Source organism: Hoplias malabaricus, chromosome 11, assembly GCF_029633855.1.
Source record: "Hoplias malabaricus isolate fHopMal1 chromosome 11, fHopMal1.hap1, whole genome shotgun sequence".
In the NCBI taxonomy this organism is placed as follows: Eukaryota; Metazoa; Chordata; class Actinopteri; order Characiformes; family Erythrinidae; genus Hoplias; species Hoplias malabaricus.
This window is the reverse complement of record NC_089810.1, coordinates 19,122,683-19,149,878: the sequence shown is the minus strand read 5'-3', so window position 1 is coordinate 19,149,878 and position 27,196 is coordinate 19,122,683. Positions and strand designations below refer to the sequence as shown.

At 37.3% G+C, this 27,196-nt stretch overlaps 1 protein-coding gene across 3 annotated transcripts; it reads right to left on the bottom strand.

Annotated features, from left to right (window-relative positions):
• Window positions 1-151: 151 nt before the first annotated feature.
• fam107b (family with sequence similarity 107 member B) lies at window positions 152-26,735 on the bottom strand. Of its 3 annotated transcripts, none has more exons than XM_066684983.1 (4): window positions 26,577-26,735; window positions 8,642-8,819; window positions 2,696-2,852; window positions 152-1,253 (listed from the first exon to the last, which is right to left on the bottom strand). In XM_066684983.1, exons 2-4 carry the CDS (start codon window positions 8,767-8,769, stop codon window positions 1,134-1,136), a joined length of 405 nt encoding a protein of 134 aa, XP_066541080.1. In that variant the 5' UTR covers window positions 8,770-8,819; window positions 26,577-26,735; the 3' UTR covers window positions 152-1,133. The 3 variants fall into 3 exon arrangements, with proteins under 3 accessions (XP_066541080.1, XP_066541081.1, XP_066541079.1); XM_066684984.1 differs by lacking the exon at window positions 26,577-26,735 and adding an exon at window positions 18,274-18,386; XM_066684982.1 differs by lacking the exon at window positions 26,577-26,735 and adding an exon at window positions 9,885-10,046.
• Window positions 26,736-27,196: the final 461 nt, after the last annotated feature.

The following is a 27,196-nucleotide window of genomic DNA, read 5'->3' as shown; positions in this document are numbered from 1 at the left end:
AGAAAACCTGTTTAAACGTATTGCTCATAAACCCATTTACAGTGAAAGGGAAACCTCTTTACATCTTTTCATTGAACATTTAATTTCACTGGCTTTGATTTTTTATGTTTTTATGAGTGAGAACGCAAGAAATAAGAGAGAAATCCAATAATCAACATGACAAAATAATATTTATTAAAAGAGGGTTTTCCGATTCAAACGGAGAAAGAGTGGTTGGTTATCGGCTCAAATCTACATAAAACTGAGAATCTGCAATACTGAACTAACAAACAAATGCATTTATTCTAGAACGTCTTGACTGTTCTCAACAACTACTATTCAGGTGTGGAAAACAGAGTGACATGGCGGCCTACACCATTTAAACTAAACTGTATTCATAACAATTTATTTATATAAAAAGAAAATCAACAAAAATATTCAGAAACACACCAATCTAGATCTAGTATTGCTTAAAAAGAGATGTAGCTCAGAGGGAGTGCACAAATATGGAGAGTAAAACCAAAAATACAAGCTCTGTACACACAGTCAAACTTGTCAAGAAATGTTGAGATATTCATATTGATTACTGTGTCTTTATTTCTTTTCTTTTTTGCTTGATCATCATCAAAAAAGAGGGTACAAAGTCCTCATGAAGCCTCCTCTCCATTCCAAGGCAAAACTGAAAAAAAGCTCATTATTTTGGCTAACAAGAGTCCATCCAGTGTCCCATTCTAAACTTTTGAAGATGAAAATAAATTAAAAAAGTGTTTTTTTCCCAATGAGAAAATTAAATGCCAAAAAAAAGAAAAAAGTTAGCAAAATAGAGAAAGAGAAAAAACTGGAAAAACTCCATGTATGTTCTGTTCGTCCTGCCATGCAAGTTCACCAAAGCCAGCCAGTGACAGAGAGACCGTGCCTGTGTCTGAGAGTGCGTGCTTTTCATTCAGTCCTCCGTTAGCTGCAGGTGTTCAGGGAAAAGGTTACGTAAATACTGGTTGTGTCTGCAGGTCGGCAATAGGAACCAATAAGAACCATTTGTGGTCACTTGTTTCACAGGAACACAGGGAGCAGGAACACCAGGAAAGCCCCACAAACTGCAGTCCAGATGCCATGTCATGTGCCATGGATACATTCTGAGCCTCCACCCAGTGTTTCTAGGTGGTACGCTCATGTTCATCCACTTCCTGTTTGGTTCTCCTTAGATTGCCTTTCATTTTGATAAATTCAGGGGTGTTCTCCTGCTCTTCCTCATTCTTCTGTTGCTCCAACTCCAGCTAGAGGCAAGGAAAAAAAATGCTATGTTAAATAAAAATAAACACACACACACATATAAAAACATACACACACACAGTATTGTTTTTGTTTGTTTGATTGTATTTTACAATTTAATTTAATGCCATTTTTACACCCATTTTTACAGGGCAAACATTTTAACATGTCACATGTTCTAAGGCTGTACCTTGTTGGAAACTATATTGCCTGTTGTAAGGAAGATACTTGGACAGATTTTGTCTAACTTTTGCCATTACGTGGAAACAAGAGAAATCCAGACGTAATAAATCCAGAACACCAGAGAAACAGAGAGTTATTCAATATATCAATATATTATGTACAGCACTGTTTTATCATCCAGATTTTATACAGAAGTATAAGTAGCCCTACATTAATGATTGGTTCCCAGTGATGCCCTGTTCCTTTATTAAGTGTATATGTACTCCAGAAGTGTATATGACTTCTGGATGATAAATTGTAAAGGTGCTTGCCGTCATGTTAAAACCATTACAAGTTAATCCTGACTGTTCCTGTTATGATCAAGTTTTCTGGTGGAAGTTAGTTAACACGGTTCAGATTTTTGTAGTTTGTTATGAACAGAGACACGGTATTATTCACTAAAGGTACAAAGAGTGTACATGTACCTTTAAAACGTACAACTGTGTTCTTAATGTCTAGTTGTGTTTCCTAAAGGTACATTATGTTCTCTTCTCCAGAAGGAGAGGGGAGTATTTGTAAGCTTTCATTATAGAACTGTGTAAAAGAAAAAAACATAAAAATAAAAGTCCTGGAGGTGAAATGGGGCGTATGAAATCAACATAATTTTAAAATCTACAGTTATAATAGAATAAGGTATAATTATGTTCCTGCAAAATGCAACTGCAAAATGTACCACCATGGTGACAGTTTTTCTGACAGTGTACATACATATTTAGAAGACATTATCTATTACTTTAGTGTGGGCCAGTGAACTGTCAGTTTTTGTCACTAGTGAACTGTCATTACCTTGAATAAAATCCAAAAATCCACACGGTTCAAGAATTTCCTGTCATCCCTGGATATATTATGCTACCCATTCCATCATTCTGAATATACCAAATAAATAAAAAATAATTTTGACTTGTTTATGAACAATCTTAACTCTTAAAATCTAAGTCTTGCTACATGTACAGTTCTATAAAAAAGCTTTCCTGCTTACAGCTTTACCAGTAAGTCAACTGGCTCATTTATTGAAGGGTGGGACCTGCCCTATAAACATATGCCATGTTGAGCTTTACAAGTTTTCCCTTTCATTTTTCAACCCTTGTGATGTCCAATCTTCTTTCATTGTTCTGACAATTACTTTTTAGCACTATAAGAGTCTAAAACATGATGATAAGGATGATGTGTTTTAGATTAGGTTTTTTTTTTCAATTGTGTTTTGAAGTGGTATGTGGATTTACACCTGTTCAAGTTTCTGCTGTCTCTTCATTAGCTCTATCTCCAAATCTGATCGCTTTTTATGGGCCTCCTGCTCTTCCTTCTGAGCCTTCAGCACCTGATCTCTCTTCCTTTTTTCCATCACCTTCTGCAGCTCAGGTTTGTTCTGTGGAGCCAGGCCCCTGTGGAAAGGAAACAAGGCAAACAAAAATCATGTTTTTGAAACAAATTATCCCATAGATCGTATGGTCTATTGATATGGTTCAGGCCAAAATATACACGGTTACATGAGTTTCTGAGAGAGAAAGTAAAGGAGATTGCCCTTGCTGCCAAGACGGCCATCAGCAGAGCCAAAATCCCTTGTGTGTCACTATGACGACGCTGTCGCGGGAACCTCTTAACTGTGTGATTTAGATCAGGAAACAGGCTGAGTCAGGAGGGAATATTAATTCACAGAACCTTACATAATATGAGGTTGTGTCCTTATGAAAAGCCTGACTGCCCCACATGCAGTAATCTCTAAATGTCTGCATTGGTCTGAGAGACTTACGTTAAAATGACATCAGAAGAGTGCTCTAGTTAGGAACTGGACAGAACTGACCTTTTTTTTTTTTTTTTTTTTTTTTGTAAAACACTGACCGATTTTCTGAGCGGCAGAGTGGTCAGAATGTACCAAACCACAAAGATAATACAATGACGTAACTAATTTTGCACAGACTGCAACATAATCTATGCTCTGCTCTACAAAATCACGTCAGAGCCTAGTTCTCATGAATAAGCCGATGGTGTTAATCTACATCATTTTCTCTTCATTCATGTCTCAACTTTTTATATTAAACTCCATGCCTAGAAAAATTAATATATGACTGTGCTAAAGCCGAAAGAACTTATCCTTTACTTAATTATTAAAACCATTTCATTTTGATGTCATAACCTAGCACTAATATATATATATATATATATATATTCCCTTTTTTAGTTTTAGTTTTTCATTAGTTAAACTTTTCACCAATAGATCTAGTTTAATTCAATCAGGAAACAAAAATATATAAATAAATTCTTTTTCAAAAGAACTGCACACATTGGTGGAAAACAACACTGCTCCTTGGTTTAAGAAAATGCAAAAAAAAAAAAAAAAAAAACTGAAGAGGCCAGGAAATAATGAAGAATGGCTAAAATGAGATGCTCCTGTGTGTTTGGGTTGTGGTTACATAATGTGGCACTGCATCTGAAGTGAAGAATGGAAAAAGAACCAGATGAAATACACTCCAGACTCCAATTGTTCACTCCAGACCTGGATGAAGAAAACTTCCACATTCAGATTTTCCCCAACTTACCTTCCAGATGAACTACACTGAGCAAACAACTGTGTGCCTTTGTGATTTGTAGAGCAGTGCTTCCAAATCATGAACAGTGAGTTACAAAAGGCATGATACATGGGCATTCCTGTCTAAACCTAGTGTGTAAAGTGCTGTTTGTGACGTTATTACGCTCAGACTAATTTGATTTACCGAATGCACAGTATTAACTCAGTATGTTTTTAATCAGTGATCTCTCTTTCCACTTACATAGTCTAATAAATAAAACCAGTCTCAAATAAAACCACACCTCAGTCTACAAGCAAAACAACAACTCTATTTTTATTCAGCAAAACCTGTGCACCAAAATTTTACGCTTTCATCCAGAGCAAAGTAGCCAAACTGAGAAGTACCATCTACATTAAACGCTACTCTGCTAACATTTAGCTCGGTCTTCCTCATCAGAAAAGCCATTACTCTCATCTGAATATTCGTAACTCTTGTAAAGAATGATTTGGTAACAGGTTCCTAGCCATAATGTTAGATATTTGGCTTCGTTCTGCATTGACCATTTAGTAAATAAATATGTTAATTAAATAAATAAAACACAAAAATAGACCCAGTGAAGAAGCCATTTTTAATAATGTATCTATTGACAAAATGTAAAGGCAAATGTTGTAAACAAAGCAAAGCATACACAAGCATACTGAAAGTATAAACATGTAGGCAGAGAATACTCCAACTGTGACCTGTTTAGTAGCAATAGACATTCTAGTTACTGATTAAATGCCTTCAAATAACATTTGCTCTGTCTTATAACATGTGAGTGTTTTCTGTCACAACAACTCTCTCTTTGGGTTTGGGTTAATTTTTTATAGATGGCCTTCAGGGAAAGTCTGATAAAATGAGTTAAAGACGGGTGGGTTATCAGTTTAGTAAAATCAACCAAAGCAAAGTTTAGACCAGAACCCACTTTTCTTTAGAGCACAATGATTCTGGATTTAAGGAAGTGCAGTTTCATCCAACAGTTCCCAAACATCGGCTCAATAATAGTACATGTTCTGGATGCAAGCCCAAGAGGAAACCATAAAGCTGTGTTATCTTTGATTACTGTTATTTTTCATGTAAATTAACTACAACTTATTGACTTCTGTTTTACAGTAACTGCTTGTGAAAATGTTAAACTGTGAATATGTATACATACGCATGTCACAGTAATAATGCTTCTGCTTTTCCGTCAGTAAGTTATTAAATATTACACTAGCCAACAAAAGATAAATGATACATTTTGATATGTTTTCAGTTAAGATTAGATTTTTAAATTACAGTCATTGAAATTTTAGACTAAATGCTTTTCCCAGTTCCTATTACTTATTTGGAACCTATGAAGTTAAGTTCTTTGAAATTATCCTAGTTTTTTTATTATTATATGCACTTATTACTTTTATAACTATTCTACTACTGCAAATCCTCCAGTTTTCTTTACTACAATAAAATGTTGTAAGTAGCTAAACAAATGCTGTGCTTAAATGGAGATTTCTCCTTCAATGCCTAATTTTTAACATTGTAAATATATAGAATGCAGTAATTTCATTTGCTACAGGTCTGGAGCCTAGCCAGAAATATTGGGCACAAGGCATGAACACACCCTGGAGGGGGAGACAGTCCATTCACAGGGCTACACACACTCACACATTCACTCACAAACACACAACTATAGACACATTTGAGTAGCCAATCCACCTACCAATGTATGTTTGGACTGTGGGAAGAAACCAAACCACCTGGAAGAAACCCGTGCAAATACCTATTTGAAATTATTAAACTCCTCAAAAACAGTCACCCGCAACCCCAGGACTCTGGAGCTGGGTGACAGCAACAGTATCTGTTGTGCCACCCCTAATTATTGTTCTCTACAAGTTAAAACACCTAACACACTGTATTGCTATGACAGACACAATAATGTATATGAACCACTGCTCCAGTGTTCACTACCCCTAGTGTGTGTAAAGAACTGCTCATTAGCGTGTTTGTGTGTTCACTCTCATGGATGGGCTAAATGCAGAATTTAAAAAATCTGGCGAGCTAAGACGCTGCTAGAGAGACCAAAAACTAAATAAATAAATAACAAAAAGACTATAAATCCCCATATTGCTAGAACAAAATGTCTCTGTACATAAAAGTCCCCTCATGGACCTCTTAATCCCATATGAAAAATGTCTTTTCACATATCTGGAGCTAAGACTGCTATCAGACATGTCAAGGAGAACATTACAGCTTTTAAAGTCACGCAGTTCTGTACTGACTTTAGTTGGAGCAGTTTCAGTGAATGATGAGTGGGTGGTAATTCCATTGCTTATGTAACTGTGCAAACTGGGAGAAAATACAGCTCTCTCAGACAGACTCCCTTAAGCATCTGGCAGCTCTACTGATGGCACACATCACAGAGATGGACTACAATACAAAACAGTGAGAGGTCACACCCTCTATTACATAAACATCTGCAGCCCACCCCTATCCACAACGTTATCTAATATATGATGCAATACATCACCCTATATATAGCCTGACCTCCATCACTCGCTCTGCTGTTGCTCACTTACAGTCCTGCCAGCAGAAATGGTTTTGTAATCACATTAATACGCCTAAAAACTCACTACCCCCACTGGAGGAGTGAGAAGACGATGGACGGAGAGAAAAGGTGCAAGACTGAGGAAGAATTAAAAAAGGAGGGGCAGGGGGGTGGTGATGCTGTAATCCTGCTTATGTAACTCTTCATCTCTCTGCATCCATGCAAGCATCTCTGCTGGATCTAAACCCACAAGAGACAGTGAAAATCTTCTTTCTCCCTCAACCAAAATACACACCAAGAGCAGATGATATATTCAAGCTAATATCATGAATACAATTATCCAGTTACACTCAAGAGCTTTCTTCCAATATGATTCAAAAGTCCAATTAAAAAAAATAAATAAATAAATAAAAAAATTATATATGTATATATATTATAGAGAGAGAGAGAGAGAGAGAGATTTTTCCCCTAGAGGGCGCCAGTCCCTCATGGGGCAACACACACTCACACCTATGGACAATTTTGAGTCACCAATCCACTAGCCAACTTGTGTTTATATATAAAAAATAACATTTGTAATGGTCATTTCTTCACAGGTTTAGCCCCTCCCATTCAGTGAGAAGTTATGGGGAATGTTTCGGCACTCATGAGTGGACCCATTTTAAAGAAACGACAACATGCAGGGCATGCTCTCTTACTTAGAGTAACTATTTTTCAGAGTTACTTTCATACATTAGTCTCAAAGGTCCAATACGAAAAACAGCCCATTTAATTCTGAGGAAATCAAACATGAACACTGTACATTAGCCACTAATCTGTATTCCCCAGCAGTGCTTTAGATGAGATGATCTGGTAATGACCCTGAAACATACACAGGGCCTCCCTAGCTTTTCTATATTATGCAATGCAATATACAGAACCACTGGAGAGTGAGACAGCTCTTTATTCAAACCAATTACTGCCTAAGTATGGAGGGATATGGGGTGAGTGTATTGAAGTTATGTAAGCATACTGGTAACAAACGTGGCATGTGTTACTGTCTGCCTTCACGGTTTCTACTGTATCGAAATAAAGCACTTAATTTAACATAAGTAGGTGCATGTCCCTAAACTTCTAAGCACATTGACATCAAAAGACACAAAGAGAGTCTGGTCTTATCAGGGATTTTTTTCTGATTTCTGTCTGCTTGGACATGACAAGGTAAAAACAGACCTGCCAGCAGACTATTACATCATGGGTCTGGATATTCCATCCAGGTTTCAAGAGTCGTCTTCAGTGTGAAATGGATTTTACAGTTTACTGAAGACTATTTCAAATATGTAATAACACTGAAATTTGCAACATGATATGAGATGAATATTTTAAAAATAAGAACTATGCTGACAAAAAAACACCATATTCTACAGCACCAGAATCCACATAAATATATATATATATATATATATATATATATATATATATATAAAATTTTTGAGAGAGTTCAGAGTGAGGTTTATGCTTCCTTTACTTGGCTGCATTAATCTTGTATGGAAGTGTTAAACTATGGCAGGAAATTTTGGTCACCATATATTTTAGCTCTTTCACAGCTTTTGGACTGTGATGTTGCATTTTAATTGAATGTTTGCAATATATACGTTTTTATGAATATTATTTTATTGTATATTTATGTTCTAACCAGTGCTTTAATATGGAAACAGGTGGAGAAAGAAGAGCTGTAAAGGGTAACTGTATAGGGCAAGAAAAGTAAATATCAGTAGGAATAGAGTAAATAACACAACTCACGTGATAAGCTGTTTCTTATTACCCACCACACACTTCTATAAATGGACCACTGCCATCACCCTCACACTGATTATGTTGACAGTTATGATAAATGACAATGTGTGGCATGATAAAAGGGGTATAATCAAGGATTAAATACTAACTGGATAAAAGGGGGAAGAGAAAAAAAAAAAGAGTGAACCAAAAACTGGAAAATGTGAAAGAGAATGAAAAATGTAAGTTTATCCCTAGAGCAAGGAAGCTTTATCCCAGGAGGACAGAAAGTTGGGATATAATAATAAAAGTTAGAGGCCACCAGAGCAGGGTGGGGGGGCTTCACCTTTTCTGATTCATGAGGAGTTCTCTGTGTAGATCTTGATGGTTTCTGGAGGTTTTCACTGGGTTGATGAGTTTCTTTGGCTGGATGAGCTCATCACAGTCTCCATCTATGTAGTCCGGCTCTGCCATGATGCTCCGTACCCGAGGCAATCTCTCCGGCAAATCAGACTGAGCCAGACCTGAGAAAGGGGGAGAAGAAAAAGGAAGAAGTGTGAAACCCATATGCGTCTAAACTACTTGAAGTTAACTCGAGTCAAAGCCTTAGAAAAGCTCATTCTAGTAAAATAGAATAGAATAGCAAATGAGAACAGTTATGCAACAATAAAACATTTTGCTTAACAGAGCTTACAGTATAATGACAGCTAAACAAAGCTAATCTAATCTACATGCAGTGTCACATCATTCCCAATCATAAAATGAGCTACACAACAAATCTTCTGGATCTGAGCCCATGAGGAAATTGTAAATGCTTTATGTTTACTTTGTTGCACATGTCTTAACTCAAACAAGACTTATGTTTAATGTAAATTATCTACAATCTGCTGTTTACAGAGAAAATGTGAAAAGTTAAAACTAGCATTTTAAATAGGAGTTATATTCAAACGCTCTGGAATTCTGTTCCTAAAGCATTATTTATGCCTTATTTATTTAATATTTTGTTTACTCTCTGATTGAAAATAAATTACGGGGACATATTCTCAACAAGAAGCAGACATAAACATGGACTTTTCTGCAAAACATTGTTAGCAATTTAACATAAAATATAATAGGTGTCAACCAGGTCTCACACACACACATTATATTAATTAAGTAAAATGAAGAGCAATTGTTAACAAAGCCTGTCGTGTTCTGTTCTGTTGTGTTCTGATACAGTACATGCTGTACCTTGTGAACTGCACATATTCCACAACCACTCTACTGAGGACAAATCAACAATGGCTGTAGTGTGATTGAAACAAACATCAACAAATTGCTACAAGTTCAACATATCAGCTGAAAATATATATATATAATTTAAAATACAAAATTTGTTTTTATAAGAACTGTTACTTTTCTAGAAATTCTGTAAAAACCCCATGTTATGAAAAATCTCACTGTAAAAGACTGTGACAATTCACAAAAGTGATAGATTTACCACCTCAGGAGAACATGCTGCAGTGTATATAGTTTAATCACACACATAAATCAAACTAATTCAGTTCCATTAAAACAGATTCAGCCACATAAACATGGTCAGGTCTCACCTGGCAGGACTGGAAAAACTGGGTATCTGAACATGGTGGCCATCGCGGAGTTTAGAGTGAGGAAAATACCCTGAAGCTGTTTCTATTAGTTCTCTCTCAGAGGAAAGCAGAATAACACAGAGGAACAGAGAGACGAGAGAAGCTGTCAGTCCTCACACTGCACAGTGCTGCTCAGTTGGAGTCAGAGAAACACTGCCGCCTTTCGGCCACGCCCCCTGCGCTCTGATTGGCTACCACTTTTCACCTACGCATCATTTTAGAAGGTGTTGTAGTTTGTTTGTTTGTTTTAAGGAGACCCTAAAATATTTAGAGGCTTAAAATTTCCCCCAGTTTAATAAATCTTTGCTCATTAAAAGGTTTAAACCTTGTTAACATGGCCATGTTGTGTGTTTTATTTGCTAAAATATTTAATGAGCAAAATAACTAGTCAAAACCATGGCTGAACATTTCGGCTTTGAAACCGCAAAGCTCCACAGACCGTCCCCAACGGGCAGATTCTGACAGACAGGGTAACTTTTACATAACAAACCTAAGGAACCAAGCCCATCAACCAACTGTGGGTTGGGGCTTTCAACCTGCAGATGAGCAGCAGATGGGGACTTGTTGAACATTCATACATTTGTGGATGCAGAATAATTTGATCATTTGAACTGGTGGTTCCGAATGGATAATTTCAGAGTAAATAAACTATTTCAGTGCACATGTGACAATAAATGGAATGGATCTAAAGCAATGTAACCAAGTAGAGGAGTGAATTAAAGACTAAAATAAAGACGTCTAGCTGCAGGGCGCCTATGTTTCAAAACCTTTGTAACAAGCAATCCTGGAAGATACGGTTGCTGGAGTGACATTTGAAAATAACTGTTTTTGTTTTTCTTTTATGGAGACCTTTACTGAGTCTGTTCTAAAAGGTTTTGTAAAAATAAACGCAATCCCTTCTCCTTTTTCAATATTTTCTATTTTGGATGTAATCTACCTCAGAAAGCTTTTTGGAGAATTCCCACTTGTCCCCAATACTGAGCTCAGCACTTTGATGGTAAAATTGGATTTGTTGTCAGGGGGCGTCAGCCGGCTATTCGCCAATACACGCGCAGGTGGGCGGGGCTTGTCAGAATAAATGAGGGAAACCAACGGTCTTTCTCAAGTCTACGTGGGCTACAACAATAACGCTTGTCGGAGGTGCGAAAATAACGTCTTTATCTTACGTTAACAACGCCTAGGAAAACAGAACCAGAAAAGAGAAACCTAACGACAATGCCTAGGTTAGTTGATTTTATTGTAATGAAATATGGTGAGAAAGGATGCGCGAATCACAAAAAAATGCACATTAATAAATCTCTATTTCTAGCAAAACGAATACACCACAATACATTTTTGTTGCTTCATTAAACACAGTCTAAGATTGTGAAGATTTGATGAACAACTCCACACGTTTCCACAGATGCTCAACCTCGTGGAATAAACGTGTTATTGTTCTGTGAAGTGGTGTAATGACACAGAATGTCCACTAGATGTCGACTAAAGACATTCATGTGCTCCGGCAAAATCTGAATGACGCAATCCAAAAACAAGCCTCGTAGAATCAATAGGGCATAACGCAGGGTCTCACACAGTTCTCCAGAAAGTTCTGTAAAGTGGATTACATCCAAATTAGAAAGTTCTGTAACAATAATAACGTTGGACGTAGGCCACATAGTCTTGTTTCTAAATGGAACATAATTGTGGAAAGGCGTTTGGTTCCCAGCTTGGGTGGGATCACCATGCTACACCATTAAGAGTCCTAGTTTAAGATTCTGTTTTGCTCACCATTGAAATATGATGTCACTGAGTGTAAATCACTCTGGACAAATACATCTGCCGAATGCTGCAAATATTAAAAGCCACAAAACAATGTGTTAAGGTTTTGTAGGTGCTTGTAGGTACATTTTTTCAGTAGAGGAAAAAAAATAGGGCGTCTTCCCAAGTTTGGTTCACTGACTTTACTGTAGCTTTTTTGCTTTGTCGAACGTCTTGGCCTTAAATTTATTACACATGTCTGATGATATACAGTGTTGTTCAGTTGCAATTAGCTCAGGCTTCCTAAACATCCACTCGCTGTTTAAGAGTGACAAGTGTTTTTAATTATTACAGTGTGTCTGTTTTGTTTAAATTAAACATTGCAAAGTTCCCACTAAGTATTACTAGACAACAACCATAGACCTTATCAGTTCATTTCTTAAGAAGCCATGTCACCTCTACTGACCCTTGCATAAACACATCCACACTGCATTTTGCAACAGTTTCCTCTGTGCTTAATAAACAGCATGTGTAGTCTGTAATTACAGAGCCGTGCTATGTAGTCCTGAGTACTTACACGTCTCTAACTGTGACCACCACAGAGGCCAAACAAACTGAGGGGCCATGACCAATTTCTATTAATAAATACAACCTTTCATGTACACATGCACATTGTGTAAAAAACTAATTTTACTTACAGGCATCAACTCATGCAAAAGTTGAGGTTTGATCTGTGGAGACACTGAAACTTTAAAGGAAGTGCTTGTTAAAATGGTCTACACACTCATTATGTAAAGGCTGGAAGGTGTTAAGGAGGCATGTTTGCCAGAGCTGAGCCTGCTCTCATAATCAAAACACATGCACACATTGGTGGGTAAAAGCCTATACCTTGCGCTGGCTATTTCCATTTGGTTTTTGTGGGTAAACAGCTCTGCTGGGTTCAAATTCTGTATACTGTGTAAATGTGAGAGACCAGTCAAAATAGCTGTTAGCAGTGCTGGTCGATATGAGCGCAAATCAATATCACGATTAATTGTACATTTTACCACACTTACGATTAATGAATGTTTATTAGTTCAGTGACGAGGCTTGTACTGTAAATATGCTCCAGTATTAAAGCTGGGATATTTTTTCTAATGTTGCTGTGAGCTTGTTCCTCTCTTGTTTTCTGAGCACTGTTTATATTTGGTTTGTGATTGTGCCTTGGTCGCTAAAATGTTTTTTTTTTTCCTCACTTACATTTGATTTAGAACACGTCTAAGCCACAGACGTTGTGTTTTGCTTTGGTATGAGAACTTGAGCAGCTCGGTCAGCCTCTTTGTTTAGGTTGCTTCCATGTGGCATATAGGGGCAGAATCACATGACTACAGCTTGGTTTTAAAGGGACAGTACATGAACACACAGTGGGGACTTGACAGAATAAAAATAATCGATATAATTGATAGAGACAAGATGTCAATTAGAATTTCTGAATGTCGATTTCGATTAGTTTTCAATAAATTGTCCAGCCCTAGCTGTTAGGTACATGTTATTCATTTTTAAGAAAGAGAGAAACACATCAAGTTTCACTCATGCTTCAGATAATAAATTTAATAAATAAAATAATAATAAATCTCACTACACTGAGAAGACAACACTATCCATCTAAAAGAATGTAAGCGCCACACAGCCCAGACTAAACAACCAACTTCTCAGACTGAATTTAGGACGTATACAGGAATAACCCTGTAGCTTTTCTGGAGTCAGAACCAGAACCAAGTCAGAGATGATTGAAAGCTGCAGGAAAGAAAAAAATAAATGTGATATTCTGTTATGCATCAGTGGCATTTAAACTTGTCTGTACATGTATTCTGCTTTTTTCTTCCTGATGCAGAAACATTTTTGGACTCGAACTTAAGAAATCAATGTCAGACTGACAATAACCCAATACTTCCCCTGCACCCATACAAACATGGTAAATTCTACCAAATGAATATCCAACAGAGTCAAAATGATATCTTTCCGCCTCATTACTGAGGTGCTTGTTTATGCATGTGTGCATGCGTGTGTGTCTGTGTGTGTGTGTGTGTATGATTCCATGAGTCTCTAAGGAATCTGAATGACAGAGGGTGTTGATTGGTTGTTCAGCAGATGTACTCTGTGAGGTGCCTGATCCACATGAAAAGTGTTGCAATGAAGGACATTAGGAGGAACTACACTTATAATTAAACTACACCCCTTTGTATAAGCACAGACTCAGAAGCATACAATCTAGACCTCAGAGCCTATATTTACATGTCTATGGGAGAAGTAAATGAGTTTAACCCGAACAAACAAAACTTTTGCAGAATGTGCCGTTTAACACTTTCAGTACACCACAATAAAAGGTCTAGAAGTTGGACCTGCAGCCAATCAGTCGGCGTGGATTTATAAGTGAATAACGTTAAGTGCCAGTGGCCAAACTAGAAACACTGCACAGGGAGTCATTTATCATCAACAGCTTCCTCCACTGACACAGACTTATCAAAACCCACAGAACACACACAAAGACCCACACACAAACACATCACGCCAAATCACCAGGTCACAATAACAGGAAACAGACAGAAACCTGAAAATGTCACGAGCGTTCCATGACCCCAGATTTCGGCAGTGAGGATGCAGGGAGTCTGGGACTACAGCAGTGGAAAAAGAAGGCCAACAGGGGTGTGACTGAAGTCCCAGTGACACACTGTCGCTATTTCTTTTTCAATATCTACATTAAACCCTTGATAATCAGCCAATTACAATATATTTATTTAAGGACTACAAAGCTTTAAAAGTCATTTTTAAGTGAAGTGCGTCCTGAAATTGCCATTTATGTCACTTACTAACTCATTCACATTTTACAAAATGCTCTAGAATGATGCACTATTCAGTGCTTCACACAAGTGCCATTATATGTCCTAAAACAATGTCCTTCTGCAGGTTTCGTGCAATAACATATTTCCAGAGAGGAAATGCAATTCCCCAGTTTTTTGAGAAATCCGTTTAAAGAAAGCCCAGTTTCAGTTGCTTACTGAACATTAGCAAAGACTAGAGACAGATGTGAGCAATTTGGATTTTATTATAAAAAGGGAAAAGCAAAAATGAGAAAAACAAGCCAAGTCCAAGCCAGAGAAATACTCCGAAGCCCAGAAGGACTAAATCCAGAGGTAAAAATACCAAATGCTACAAGTGTAGAGAGCCGCTGTGAGCACCTGTCCAAACCCCCCGTCGCGCTGTTTTCACCTGTAGCATATTACAGCTCATAACTGATATTAAATTGACATCTTCTTGTTTTTTTTTCCTTTCAAAACGCTTATTGCCCATAAATTGTATAAGTTATATAAAACATTCAGTTTAGTCCTAGTTATTTATATTCTCTCTATAATTTTTATTAGTTATTTTAGATAATTTTGTTTTAAGTATGCAAATTTCAAGTAAATAAAAAGCAACAAAAATACAGGACACACACTATCAAATAATACGTTAATCTCAGTACTCTGATCTAGCATGTTCTGGTTACAGACACCAGTCTTTAAGTGTATACATTATTTTAAATTTCGTTGTATCTACATTTTGTATTTATCTATGAAAATATATAAAGCCATTAAATTCCTTTAAAAAAATAGATTATGAATTGTGGTAAAATTAAAGAAGTTTTTATAATGTTCTGAATCATTTTGTAAAGAATCTACATCAAACTGAATCATTTTAAGGTCAGAGATTCACACTTAATGGGCTCATCTTTGTCCCTGCAATTTTGAGGCTGTTAGAATAGGCTGCGCAGGACAGGGGGATAGAGTAAGGGAGGGGGGGGGGAGCAGCTGGCGCTCTATTCCACCATCTGACCCTCCGTCTTCCTCGTTGGGCATGCTTTACACTCGGCAGGAGAGTCTATTACCCCCACCGTTCCCTTCAAACCCCCCTTTCACTGGCAGCATGCCACTGTCACTCTCACTCCTCCTTCATAATGTGTCTGTCAATTAACTATACACACAGACACACACTTTTATCATGTTACAACCTCACTACAACAACTGCCACTGTCATCAGATCTAGAGACATACTGCCTACAACAGTGATTTCAGCTCAACATTTATTACCAAAGCCAATCCTTATAGTAGAATAGGGCTTAAAAGTGCCCCTCAATTAGCATCTCTCCTCCCCCATCTCCTCAAAAACCCCTCACAGTAATCCTTCCTCACCCAAACAGTCCTCTCCTTTCTCTTTCCTTTCCACCTCCTCACATGCATCCTTTCATTCCCTCTTTTTATTTTTTATTTACTAAAGTCTTCATAGGTAAAGTAACAGTAGTCTCTGCATAATTATTCTAAGCAGGGACATAATTCAGAAAGCAATAAGCTTAAGACTTTTCTGTAATAACGTCTGCATAAGCTCATTATAGCTACTTTGCAAATTATTTGTTTGCCTTTTTAGACCTCCTTTACCATATTAAACACATCTGTCTGCCATTACAAACAGTTTAAGATACTTTCTGTTCAGCCATTTTATTTGTGATAACATCAAAATATCAGAGCTACAGTTAAAGTTGTAGATGAGGTTCAATAGCATTTTTTGGAAGGAAAGAGCTGATCATGTGGGGGAAAAAAAATAGATCATCCAGAGAGTAATAGTCATGGACATAACACACACAGGCTTTCTGCCCCTAGCTGGAAAAGAATTTGGATTTGGAGGGAGTCTCATCCATTTCCTTCAGACGGAATTTTACAATCCACAAAGTTGAGTTTCCCATGGCAAAAACACCAGCAATAAAGTTTGAGAGAGAGAGAGAGAGACAAAGAAAGAGAGTAAGGGAGAGAGAGAGACCCAGACAGAGTTATAAAGATGCCCTCTGAGGGGTCAGAGTTCAGTCAATACAGTAATACAGTTAGCTTTCGTTGAGACTAAAGTCCTTACTCTGACAGATATTGGAAAATCAGTTCTGCCAAATCAAGCATGCTCTCAGAGTCAAAACAAAGAAATTTGTCTCTACTAAAAAAAAAAAAAAGAAAAAAAAAATTGGAATACATTTTTAGCCTGAACACTTATAATCAAAACAAGATCAGGCCACTAGGACTCTCTTATAAAAATAATAATAGTAATTTCCAGCTAAAAGATAAATACACATGCATGCATGCACACACAAATACATACGCATGGTTATGTGAGCCCAACTGGGCATTGCCCCAAAGAGTATTCTTTATGGTCCAGTCGAGGAAAACTCTAAAGCAGGTCAAAGAGAAACAAAAGAGCATCTGGACGAAGTTTTCACTGATATGGGCACTCTGAGCCGATGGAGATATCTGATATTATACATTTATAAAATCAGTAGGATAAGTAGCCCATATTAACAACATAGCCAACATTATAGCTTTCAATCCACTGTATCCAAACAATATAATAAAAGGTGTCTCCTGAGAAAACTACTAGCCACATTTATTTAGCCAGCTGGTCCTTACATAGACGAGTCAAATTTATACACTTAAAAATAACAATTTAAACAGAATAATATATCTACTCAAACTAATAAAAATAATAATGCTTAATGGATGAATGTTAAATGAATTAAAGGTTAACTGGTACTGTAATACACCTTGTGGTTTGACCTGGACACATCTTTAGTGATGCTTTTTCTAAATGTTTATCAAATTATTTTTTTCTGAAAAGCTTCATCCAATCTTCCATAAACTAATAATAAGCAATAATCAATTTGGAATACAGGCAAAATTAAGGCATTGACCTGAAGCCAATAATCTTTCAAAAAATTACCTGCAGATACTGATATAATTCTGATATCATTGTGCACCTCTAACTGGACTGACACTATGTAGCGGCATGGAAACTAAAAGGTTATACACACATTCACATAGGGTCACATAGGTTAACCTCAGAATGTAAAATCAAAGGCAAACCTATTAATATAAATATATCCCAATTTGAAGTATTTATATTAACAAAAGCAATGCAATATTTCAGGGGCCATATATACAACACAACTCAAGTGAACAATTCAACCATACAAAGTATCATCTTCAGTCACATTGTATTGCTGTGCAATAGTTAGTTTGTGGATAAACTATTGACCAAGATATTGTACTTTAATAAAATTGTTATTGTACAGCACCTTTATTAAAATCTATTTTTTGCTTTACCTGTATAATGTATTGAATCAAGAAACCATTATATTCAATTAAATTCAGAGCTTTTACACCTCTATTATATATTCATTAAATATTTACATGACACAGGCACTTCTACCAATATTATTTTAATGTTAAATCAACATTATTAATGTAAAATTTTAACACTTACAGTGATAATTATCTTACTGTGTTGAATTAACACTGGCAAACTTACACCACAGCTTCGAATGACAAACTGAAAAAACACCAGCAACAACACACTTGCAACTTACAGAAAACACCACTTAAAATACAAACACATTACTATGGCCACAAAGGAACTTGCACAAACCAATATAAATATAGTAATAAATGAAAATTATAAGAAATAGTAACAAAGGTCTTAAATGTGTCCAGAACAACTGTTCTGTGTAACCTACATATGTTGGCAAATTAAATGTAGAAGTTATTATCAAATAGCAACTTACAAAAATCACTTGCTGTTTCAGAGGCAACTTGCCTGGGATCTCAGAGCACTGCAGTTTATAACCTGAGATGTTGATAAGTCCCCTCCCTATGCCTTCTTTTTCATTAGTGTGTAATACTATCATTTCACTGCTTCCGTCTTCATACCGTAAACATGTCGTAACCTGCAGGGGCTGAAGTAGAAAAAAGAGGAAGGAAAGGCTGCAACAACTCATTCTCTCTGTGGTTAACAACTCTTCTAATGAAGAAAAGAGAAAGTTGCACATATAGATGGACTACACTTAGATAGGATGTCCAAGCCTGCCTAACTGGGATTGTATGTGATGCGCTGTTAACTTAATCTGGTTAATCTGGTGTGAGGAGAGAAAAACACCAGCAACAAAGAAAAAGCACTATGTTAACAAGCATCACCACACCCCAGACATGCGAGAACATCCTGAGATATTCTTGTATCCATCTGAAGCAGCTACATGAGCAATAAATGTTCACGCTCACTTTCACAACCAGGCCTTTCCGGTGTGTGATGTTCAAGTCTAACAACGGTAACACTGTTTCCTGTAACTGAAAAAAAAGCAACCCTCTCCCTCAGCCTTTGCCTATTCTTGTTTAATGCTCAGTCCTACTTTCGTAGTTGACCCCATATATTCTAACAGTGTCATATGAAATCATGACCCATGTTAATAATGAATTGATAATCTAGAGGTGATAAGAGTAAAAAAACATCTTAAAGCTTTCGTTCCAACTCCCTTGCTTTTCTTATCATCTCAAATCCTCCTCTGACCCAGTAACACCTCTGAGAACAAATAAATACAGTGGAATTTGAGTTCCTAACTTGTGTTTATTGATAGTCAGAAAATGTTATTTCTTAGTAATTCAAGGAATACGGTTTAAAACACCCCCCCAACAGTGTTCGGAAACTCTAATAGGCGTCTTGCATGTGACGTAGATGGTGGACAACAACTCTAGAAGTAGCACAACACACCTTAGTGTTTAATACAAAATGACGAAAAGGTGTGTTGTTTTTGGCTGCAATAATTTAATGTACAGTGGGACATCTGTGCACAAATGGCCCAAAGATCCCAAAATATCCAGAAAATGGACTAAATTTGTCAACATTAAACGGGCACTTTGGAAAGGACCCTCCGCTCACTCCGTTATATGTAGTGCTCATTTCACTGGTGCTTTTTCAAGAGCCTTTGTATACATGGAGGTAAACAGGGTAAGTACACTTACTTCGCCTGTTTTAGTTGGTGTTAGTTAACGATAGCTTCACTTGCTAAACTCGGTGGCTCAGATTATACTAGACTACGTAGCTGCATTACGGAGGTTTATAGTGTCGGATGAATTCGAGTTCGACTTCAATCACATTTACAAGAATAACGGTACCTCTAAATTTGAGTTTAGCTCATTGCTAGGCTATTGTCATGAATAATGTTAGTTATTTAGCTAGTGATAGCTAGATACTGTCATAACAGTCAGTCATAACAGTGTTTTACCGCGGCGTTGTTCAGCTGTTGTCCACCAGTGACGTCACACTGTTGCTTTCAAGAATTTCCGTAGCGATCTCGGGTTTTACCGTCAAATTAATAAAATTGCCAGTTTTAAAGCAAATTAAGCATACTATTTTCATTTTAATTCATACTTATATATGTCAGTAACTAAAATAATGTGAAATATTCATGGAGGTCCATTAAGTGGTGCTCAGCCTTTAAAACATTTTATGTAGGTTCTGCAGGAAAGGTTTTGACTGATATACAATTATACACTGTCATTTAATTTTTCCAGCATATTGTGGTGAAATTGGCTCAGTACCTGGTAGCAGATAAGAGGCATCATTTGTTTGAATGTGTGTGTGTGTGTGTGTAGTGTATATAAAAGGCAGGGCTAAAGGGAGTGGCCCTCACACACTTGTGTCAGAATGCAGGAATGTGATGAACATGCAAATGCTTTGATTTGGGATTCTACACGCCAACAATTGCTTTTCCAGACAAGGACAAATGCACACACATAAGAAATGTGTTTTAGAATGTTTCTTACTATAAATTAAGTTTATTATATTATATATATATATACACGAAAGTGTAAGACACTGTAAAATATGTACTTTACTCTGTCAGTCCACCTGCTCTGCTATGCATATGTCAAACACCACTGTTAAATATTACCTCCATTTGAGAATGAGGTCAGGGGGCATAGCACTTGTTCAGAAAGAGTCAGGTGTGTATGCAAGGGTGAGCATGTTTACGTGGCCCACTTCAGCAACTGTGCGTTACAGAACAAAGACTGCAGTATAGCAAAGCTATAATTCCCATTCAGCTGTGTTCAGCACCTGTTGTTTTGTCAGAAGTAAAGCCTATGTGGGAGTGACAGAGAGTCTATAAGAGACCAAGAGAAAGTGCCAATTATGTTTTTTTTTTTGAATGAGTGATATTTTAAAAACAAGAATATATATTTATTAAATATACTAAATTGCTGTGTAATGGTGAAGGAATGTTTAGGGATGGATTTAAAAAGAACAGACACTGGAAGTAAATCCACCCAGATTAACATTACAGAGAAATGGAACTTTTATTAGTTTGCTTTACATGCAGAGAAATTGAGATTTTTTTTTTTTGTCCTATAAGTTCAGAATCATTCCAAACATCATGAATTTCCAAAATATAAATGCATCAAAACTACCTATACTCAGTATTTTAAAAACTATTTATTTATTTAAAAACTAACTAAATAAAACATCTGAATTCAGTGAAATAATAGAAATATTCAAGATGAATTCTGAATAATTTTGTAAAGAACTGCATCTTTGTCACTGATGATGAATCATGTCACTGCAAAAAAAAATCAAATCCTTGTTAGTTAATACAATGATTAATAATATTAACAGTAAAATTACACACACACACACACACCTCACTGTATTGCAAGAGGCCCCACCATATACACAGCTACCAGACTCAATCAGAGTGATTCAGAGAAGTGAGGTTATCTGTTGTGTCTGAGTGGACAGATAACAGCAATGGCCTCATAAGCCCACCTTTTATTCTGGGCCTCTCATTGGCTCTCTGGCAAAGCAAGGAGGATTAGCTAGGACCCCAAAAACACCCCCACACACATGCAGACAAACACTTTACAGGTCTTAAAACACACACACATACACTGCTGTCATTATCCAGACACAGTGGAAGTAAGCTATTAGAGACTGCTGATGTTGGCACAGTCTATCGCCGCAGAAAGACAGGCGGGTGTGTCACATCTTAAACATGTGCAGACGCTCACTACCATTTGTTTTAAAATGGATGGACATATGCTGAAACCAATGAGGACAAAGGAATATTAGAAATACCATTACATCAGAAGTGCTAAGGTTCATTCAGTGATTTTCCTCAGTCTCTTCCATTACTGTTACTGGACCTAGATCCAGTAATGTTCATAAGTAATTACTGCACGTGCTCATAAGTTTAATGCATGTGTTTTCTTCCACAGGCTTTCCTCAACTCAGTATTCAGCTATACAAGGAAAGAATGGAAAAAACAGAAATGAGAGAAGATTTAATGTTTTTTTTTCTCTTCGATTTTGGAGGCACTTGACTGAAAGAAAGGAAAATCAATGAAAGTGTCAGAGCCATTCGCACCCGCTGGTGAAGAGACAGATTTACAGACAGCTATCTATGACTGAATTACTTTATGGATCCTGAACACAAAAATCTAACCATTCAATGTTATATACATAGAAGAATAAAAGTTATTTAATAGCGGGCCTTTACATATGACATTGTCTAAAAATAAAGTCAGACTACAGGGGCTGCTACTAGGCATCGGTACTGGGACAATAGCAGAAGGACATTCTGCATTACATACTGGAAAGGAAAAATAAATCCAGTCCAGACATGCTAATTGTAATGTTGATAGCTGATCTCTCCTGTGCATATCACAGTGTTTGAGTAGTTTGTAAATGATAGTCTACTTTTAGCTCCCTGTCCTGGGTAATGGCCCTCAATAAAAACAACTCATTTTGTAGCTTCTAAGTAATAATGATGAAAGACTGGATCAAATTGATTGATCAGTAGCTGCAGCATCAAATCAGCAGAAGAACTCCCATTGTTCATTACTACGTGGTTATTAAATGATCAACTTTACAAGCAATCTCTTAGGATTGCTCTCTTACTGAGAAGAGACTTACAAAATAGTACATCAGTTAGCATTAGTCCAGATTAAAAGCCCTACATGTCCTGCAGGAGTCATGTACTGCTACAGATAACAGTGTAAGATCTCCTCCCCCTCCTTCATATTCCTCTCTGCCTGCGGACCTTCACAGTGGTTGGATAGTGGGCACAGGCTAGCACCCCTTTGTTCATGAGAGAACAAAAAACAACATAGCTACACCTTTGTTTGATAATCCCAGCTGAGTGTATCACACAGAAAATGTTCAATGTCTACAATCTAAAATGTATCAAAATAAATGTTCAATATTTTGGTGGACCAAGAGTTTATGTCACTGAGATGTTATTATTTTAAACATCAAGAGAACCTCTGGTGATGTGATGTGTTGGATCAAGTGAATGCTGGCCTGGTTACTTCATTCAACTGTTCAATGTAGAGTATTGACAACTGCCATGACAAGACAGCCAAACTTTATATCATCATGCTCCACTACCATGATTTCCCTCTCTATGGAATAGTGGAGAGGAGACGGCATGAATGAAGCAAATATCAAGTTTGATACAGGTTTTTTCACCAGCTACAAACACTGCTACCATGCACACCCCCTTCTCACAGTAGCATCCAATCAGAGCACCGCAGCAGAAGCAGAATAAAACAACCCACTGCTACATGTCAAAATCCTATCCCTGGTTGATGATGTCACAATGGAAATCCATGGCAATTGCAAACAAAGAATGTAAACAAGGGTCCTGTGCTCTTTATGATCGGAGACCAGAGGGAGCGGTGTTTCACCACAGCTCTGTAATCTCAGTCCAATTAGATTAGTTAACCATTAGCTTTCAGTGAAATAGGGGTGTGATAACATGAGGACAGGATTAACCATACAAGTCAACAGAGGAAGCAGGAAACAGTCTGACAAGGAGACACATCAAAGCACAAAGAGAACAAAGCACACACATAGTTGAACGATATGATCAAATCAGCAGTATTGTGATTATACTGTCAAATGATACCAATTTGATCAAATATGCAATATAGCATAACATTTCAGTCATGTTATTTACACCAAAATAATTTATTTCTGTTGGATTACATGAATAACTGGGTACCTAAAAATTTACTTCAGAAAAGCTCATCTGTGATGGCAATTTGTCAACATTTTAAAGCACACACTAAACCATTTGTAATAGTTCAGAATTCTCAATTGTATTGTATTTTGCAGTTTTAGTAATATCTATATTTCTAGTAGGCCAGTTGTGCGGAAAAGAAAAAAAAAAGAAAAAATTCTAGTCTAGTATGAATCATACAGACACACAAGGACAGAAATACAGACTCATGCATATTTACAAATAATACAACAACATCAGTACAGCTTCTGCATGTACAGTCAGAAAATGTGTTCGAGAAAGTTGTTTGGTCTCTTGTTTTGTTTTAAGATAAACAGGAGTACACACACAGAACTACTCTCTCTCTCACACACACACACATGCACAGAAAGTGCAGTGTGGACAGAATGCAGTGTGGACCCTAGCTGGCTGCTGACTCATGGGACTGTTTATGTTGAGGGCTAGCAGAGAATAAAGAGGGGATTCCAGCGACCAGACACCCTCCATTACCGTTATGCACATAAGTGTATAACTGCCAATCCGTTTCAGAACTGCCCACATTTAAATATGTCCCAACATTATTAACACATTCCTTTCCAAATAAGTCCTGAGCACAGACTCATTCATGTATATCAATGCATGGCAGACGGTCACATAACAGAGCATGAGGTGCTTGCCCAGTTGAGGAATCAACCTCCAATCTGTGGACATCATCTGCTGTATTATACTATACACTATGGACATTTATAAGACTACCAGAAGTCAGAGAGTGGAATGATGCCATAGAAGAACTATGTTCACTTTCTTTAAGAAATTCTCAATGGATTATCCTTGCATCACTGAAAGTTTTCTTTGTCATAAGACTTCAGAGTGAGTCAGTGAGTAGTGCTGGGTGATATGAGCACAAATCAATATCACGATTAACTGTACATTTTACCATGATTACAATTGATGAACGATTATTTTGTTTTTGTGGAAGATAAGGGCAGAATCATGTGATTACAGCTTTGTGATGTGGTTTTAAAGGGACACTACATGAACACGGTAGGGTGATAACAATAAAAATAATCGATATAACCGAGACACAAGCTGATATCTGCTATTTTTCCATTTGCCAATGGCAAGTAACACATAGCATTCAGAAAACGTAGATATGTGACCTTACTGATGACACATATTTATAAGAGTTACAAAGGCAGTATGAATAAAATGCAGATATTTTAATGCAACATTTTAGTGTCACATAAACAGGCTGCTCTTAGGGCAAAATAAATACATAATCAGAAACCAGTTTGAAATATAGATTTAATCAGATCATCTGTCTTATGCAGTGTTTTAAATCTAATATCTACTCATATCAATATGATTTAGATATCATTGTGCATCCCAACTATCATCATTTTTCTAGCCAATCTGAAAGACTAAGCATGTTAAAACATATTCCCTGGGACATTCCCTTTTTTACAGAAATATAACATTTATTTTCATACACAAGGCAGTAATTAAATATCATTGCGATATGTATGTATATCGTATGGCTTAAGAGACCATCTTTTCTCAGCACCATTTTCATTCATAAATCATACTCATTAGATGTGAAACACTAACAAAACCCAATCTCTTTCTGAATAAAACGTTTCCTCGTTTAATTGTCAGCTCTCCAAGCACAGGAAGACGGGACAGAAACCACGTTTCAGTCCTCCCACCCGTCCTGGAACAACATCATCGTCCAGGAAATGAAAATGAAAGAGCATTGCTCACACTCTTATTCACATTCTTGATTGCAGTTTTTCATGTGTTGAACCATACACATGGGATTACAAACAAGAAAATGAAGAAACTGAAAGAAACAGAGACACACACAGAGGAAAGGAAAGATATCCATGGCATTGGAGGGGGTGGAACTAGTTCAAAGATCAAAAAACAGATGTAAGTCGTTTGACGAAATACACTCCAAATAGCAAACACATGTGGTCAGGATCTACCCCTCCCTGTACACAGCAACCCCCCTCACCCCCCCCCCCTCCAAAACACACACACTGAGGAACTCACTCTGGCATTCCTTGAACTCTCAGCACTGTCACTCTATCACTGCCAGAGTGATATCACTGTCTTCTAATGACAGCTGTCCAGGGTTCAGACTGGCAGTGGATTACACTGATTTCAGTGCAATGCTTTCTTATATCAAAATTACAACAAGCCAATACTCCTTCGTCCCTGTGCACACCGTTTCAGCAGGCTAAGTGTAGACAGGTGTGTGTTCTTCTACTCTGAAATTGTACAACAAAATATACTGGCAATATCCATAAAATTCCAAAATGTTATGGAATGGGTGGGGGGTGTACACAAAATTCCTACAAAATTCCTAATTCCTACAAAATCAGGAATCACAGAACAAAAATCACTAATGTCATCTCAGCAAAAGTGTTTAATTCACCAACTGAAAACAAATGATAAACACCTTCAAACAAAACAAACCTTGCTCTGTCAAAGCACCATAGGTAACACATGACAGGTTCCATGTGATTTGTTCGCTGTATCTACCTCTGCTTCTGACCTGAAACTCAACCATTTTACCCCAGTTACTCTCCAATCTGCACATCTCTATACTGATCTAATCACTAACAGCAGGGCTATAGCCTACCACTGAACACTGATTCAGTCTCACTCTAATATTGGGACGCTTTGAATTGACGGTAATGGAAAATAGTCGTGTTTGGTTACTTAAAAGTTGAACCTGGTGCATTATTCTTGTCCAAACCACATGTAAACTAGAGTTTAAATATAATAATAGCCGGTATCGGTGACTTAACGTAGAAACCGTTGACTGGTATTGTTCCACCTCTCACAACAACAACACTACGCTGCTGAACAAAAGAAAAACAGAGTGCCTGCTGTTTGACTAGTTTACCTCTCTCTGGGGTAAGATTTAGAAATGAAAGCGCACAGTAAGAGACCGTTAGCAGAAAAATAAAAGCAACAAAGATAATGTGTCCTCGTTCCAATGAGAGCATAAAGAAAGAAAGACTTGAGACCAACCTGAAAAAACGACTTTAAAGCACACTTCTTCTAGCCGCAAGTTTAACTGGAAGGGACGGGAAGCCGTTGGAAACACATGGGCTCGTGTTGTGAAGCACTTTCTGCGTTAAGGTGTGTCTGAAAAGCTCTCCTAGGAAACAGCTCAGTAGTAGACCAAGACCCATAGAAAATGGAAATTAATACAAGTGGGGGAGGGGGAGGGGTCAACGTGACCCAATACACGAGTCATAAGGAAGACTCCTCCCACTTCTTTCATGCTTTTGCGGAGCGGGGAGACCCCCAGAGCCGCTCACTGGGCGTAGCCCAGGAACACAGAGGAGGGGATTGCAGGCAGCAGACCCAGCACGGGCGTGTTTTAAAACCCACCCGCACTCACACAAGATCCGCCCTCCTTCACGTGGACTTTCCAGCAGTGAGCTACACTCTCAGCCTGTAGAATATTGTAGCAGAAAAAAGTGTGGTCAAATCCTCCTGATGCTTTAAAGAGCCATTCGTTTTCCATAACAGAATATAACCATTCACACCTAAGACAAAAAACAAATACACTCTAAAAGCTTTCACTGTGATTTTTTTTACATCCCAGTACTTTTGCTTGAAGAAACCGTCAAGAACAATTTTAG

Excerpts from the sequence above, each read along its gene's own strand:
- fam107b (XM_066684982.1), bottom strand. The coding sequence starts at position 9,927 with ATGGCCACCATGTTCAGATACCCAGTTTTTCCAGTCCTGCCAG. Across the intron at positions 2,853-8,641 it reads CTCCTCATGAATCAGAAAAG|GGGCCTGGCTCCACAGAACA; the intron begins GTGAAGCCCCCC and ends TCCTTTCCACAG. Across the intron at positions 1,254-2,695 it reads GACAGCAGAAACTTGAACAG|CTGGAGTTGGAGCAACAGAA; the intron begins GTGTAAATCCAC and ends CCTTGCCTCTAG.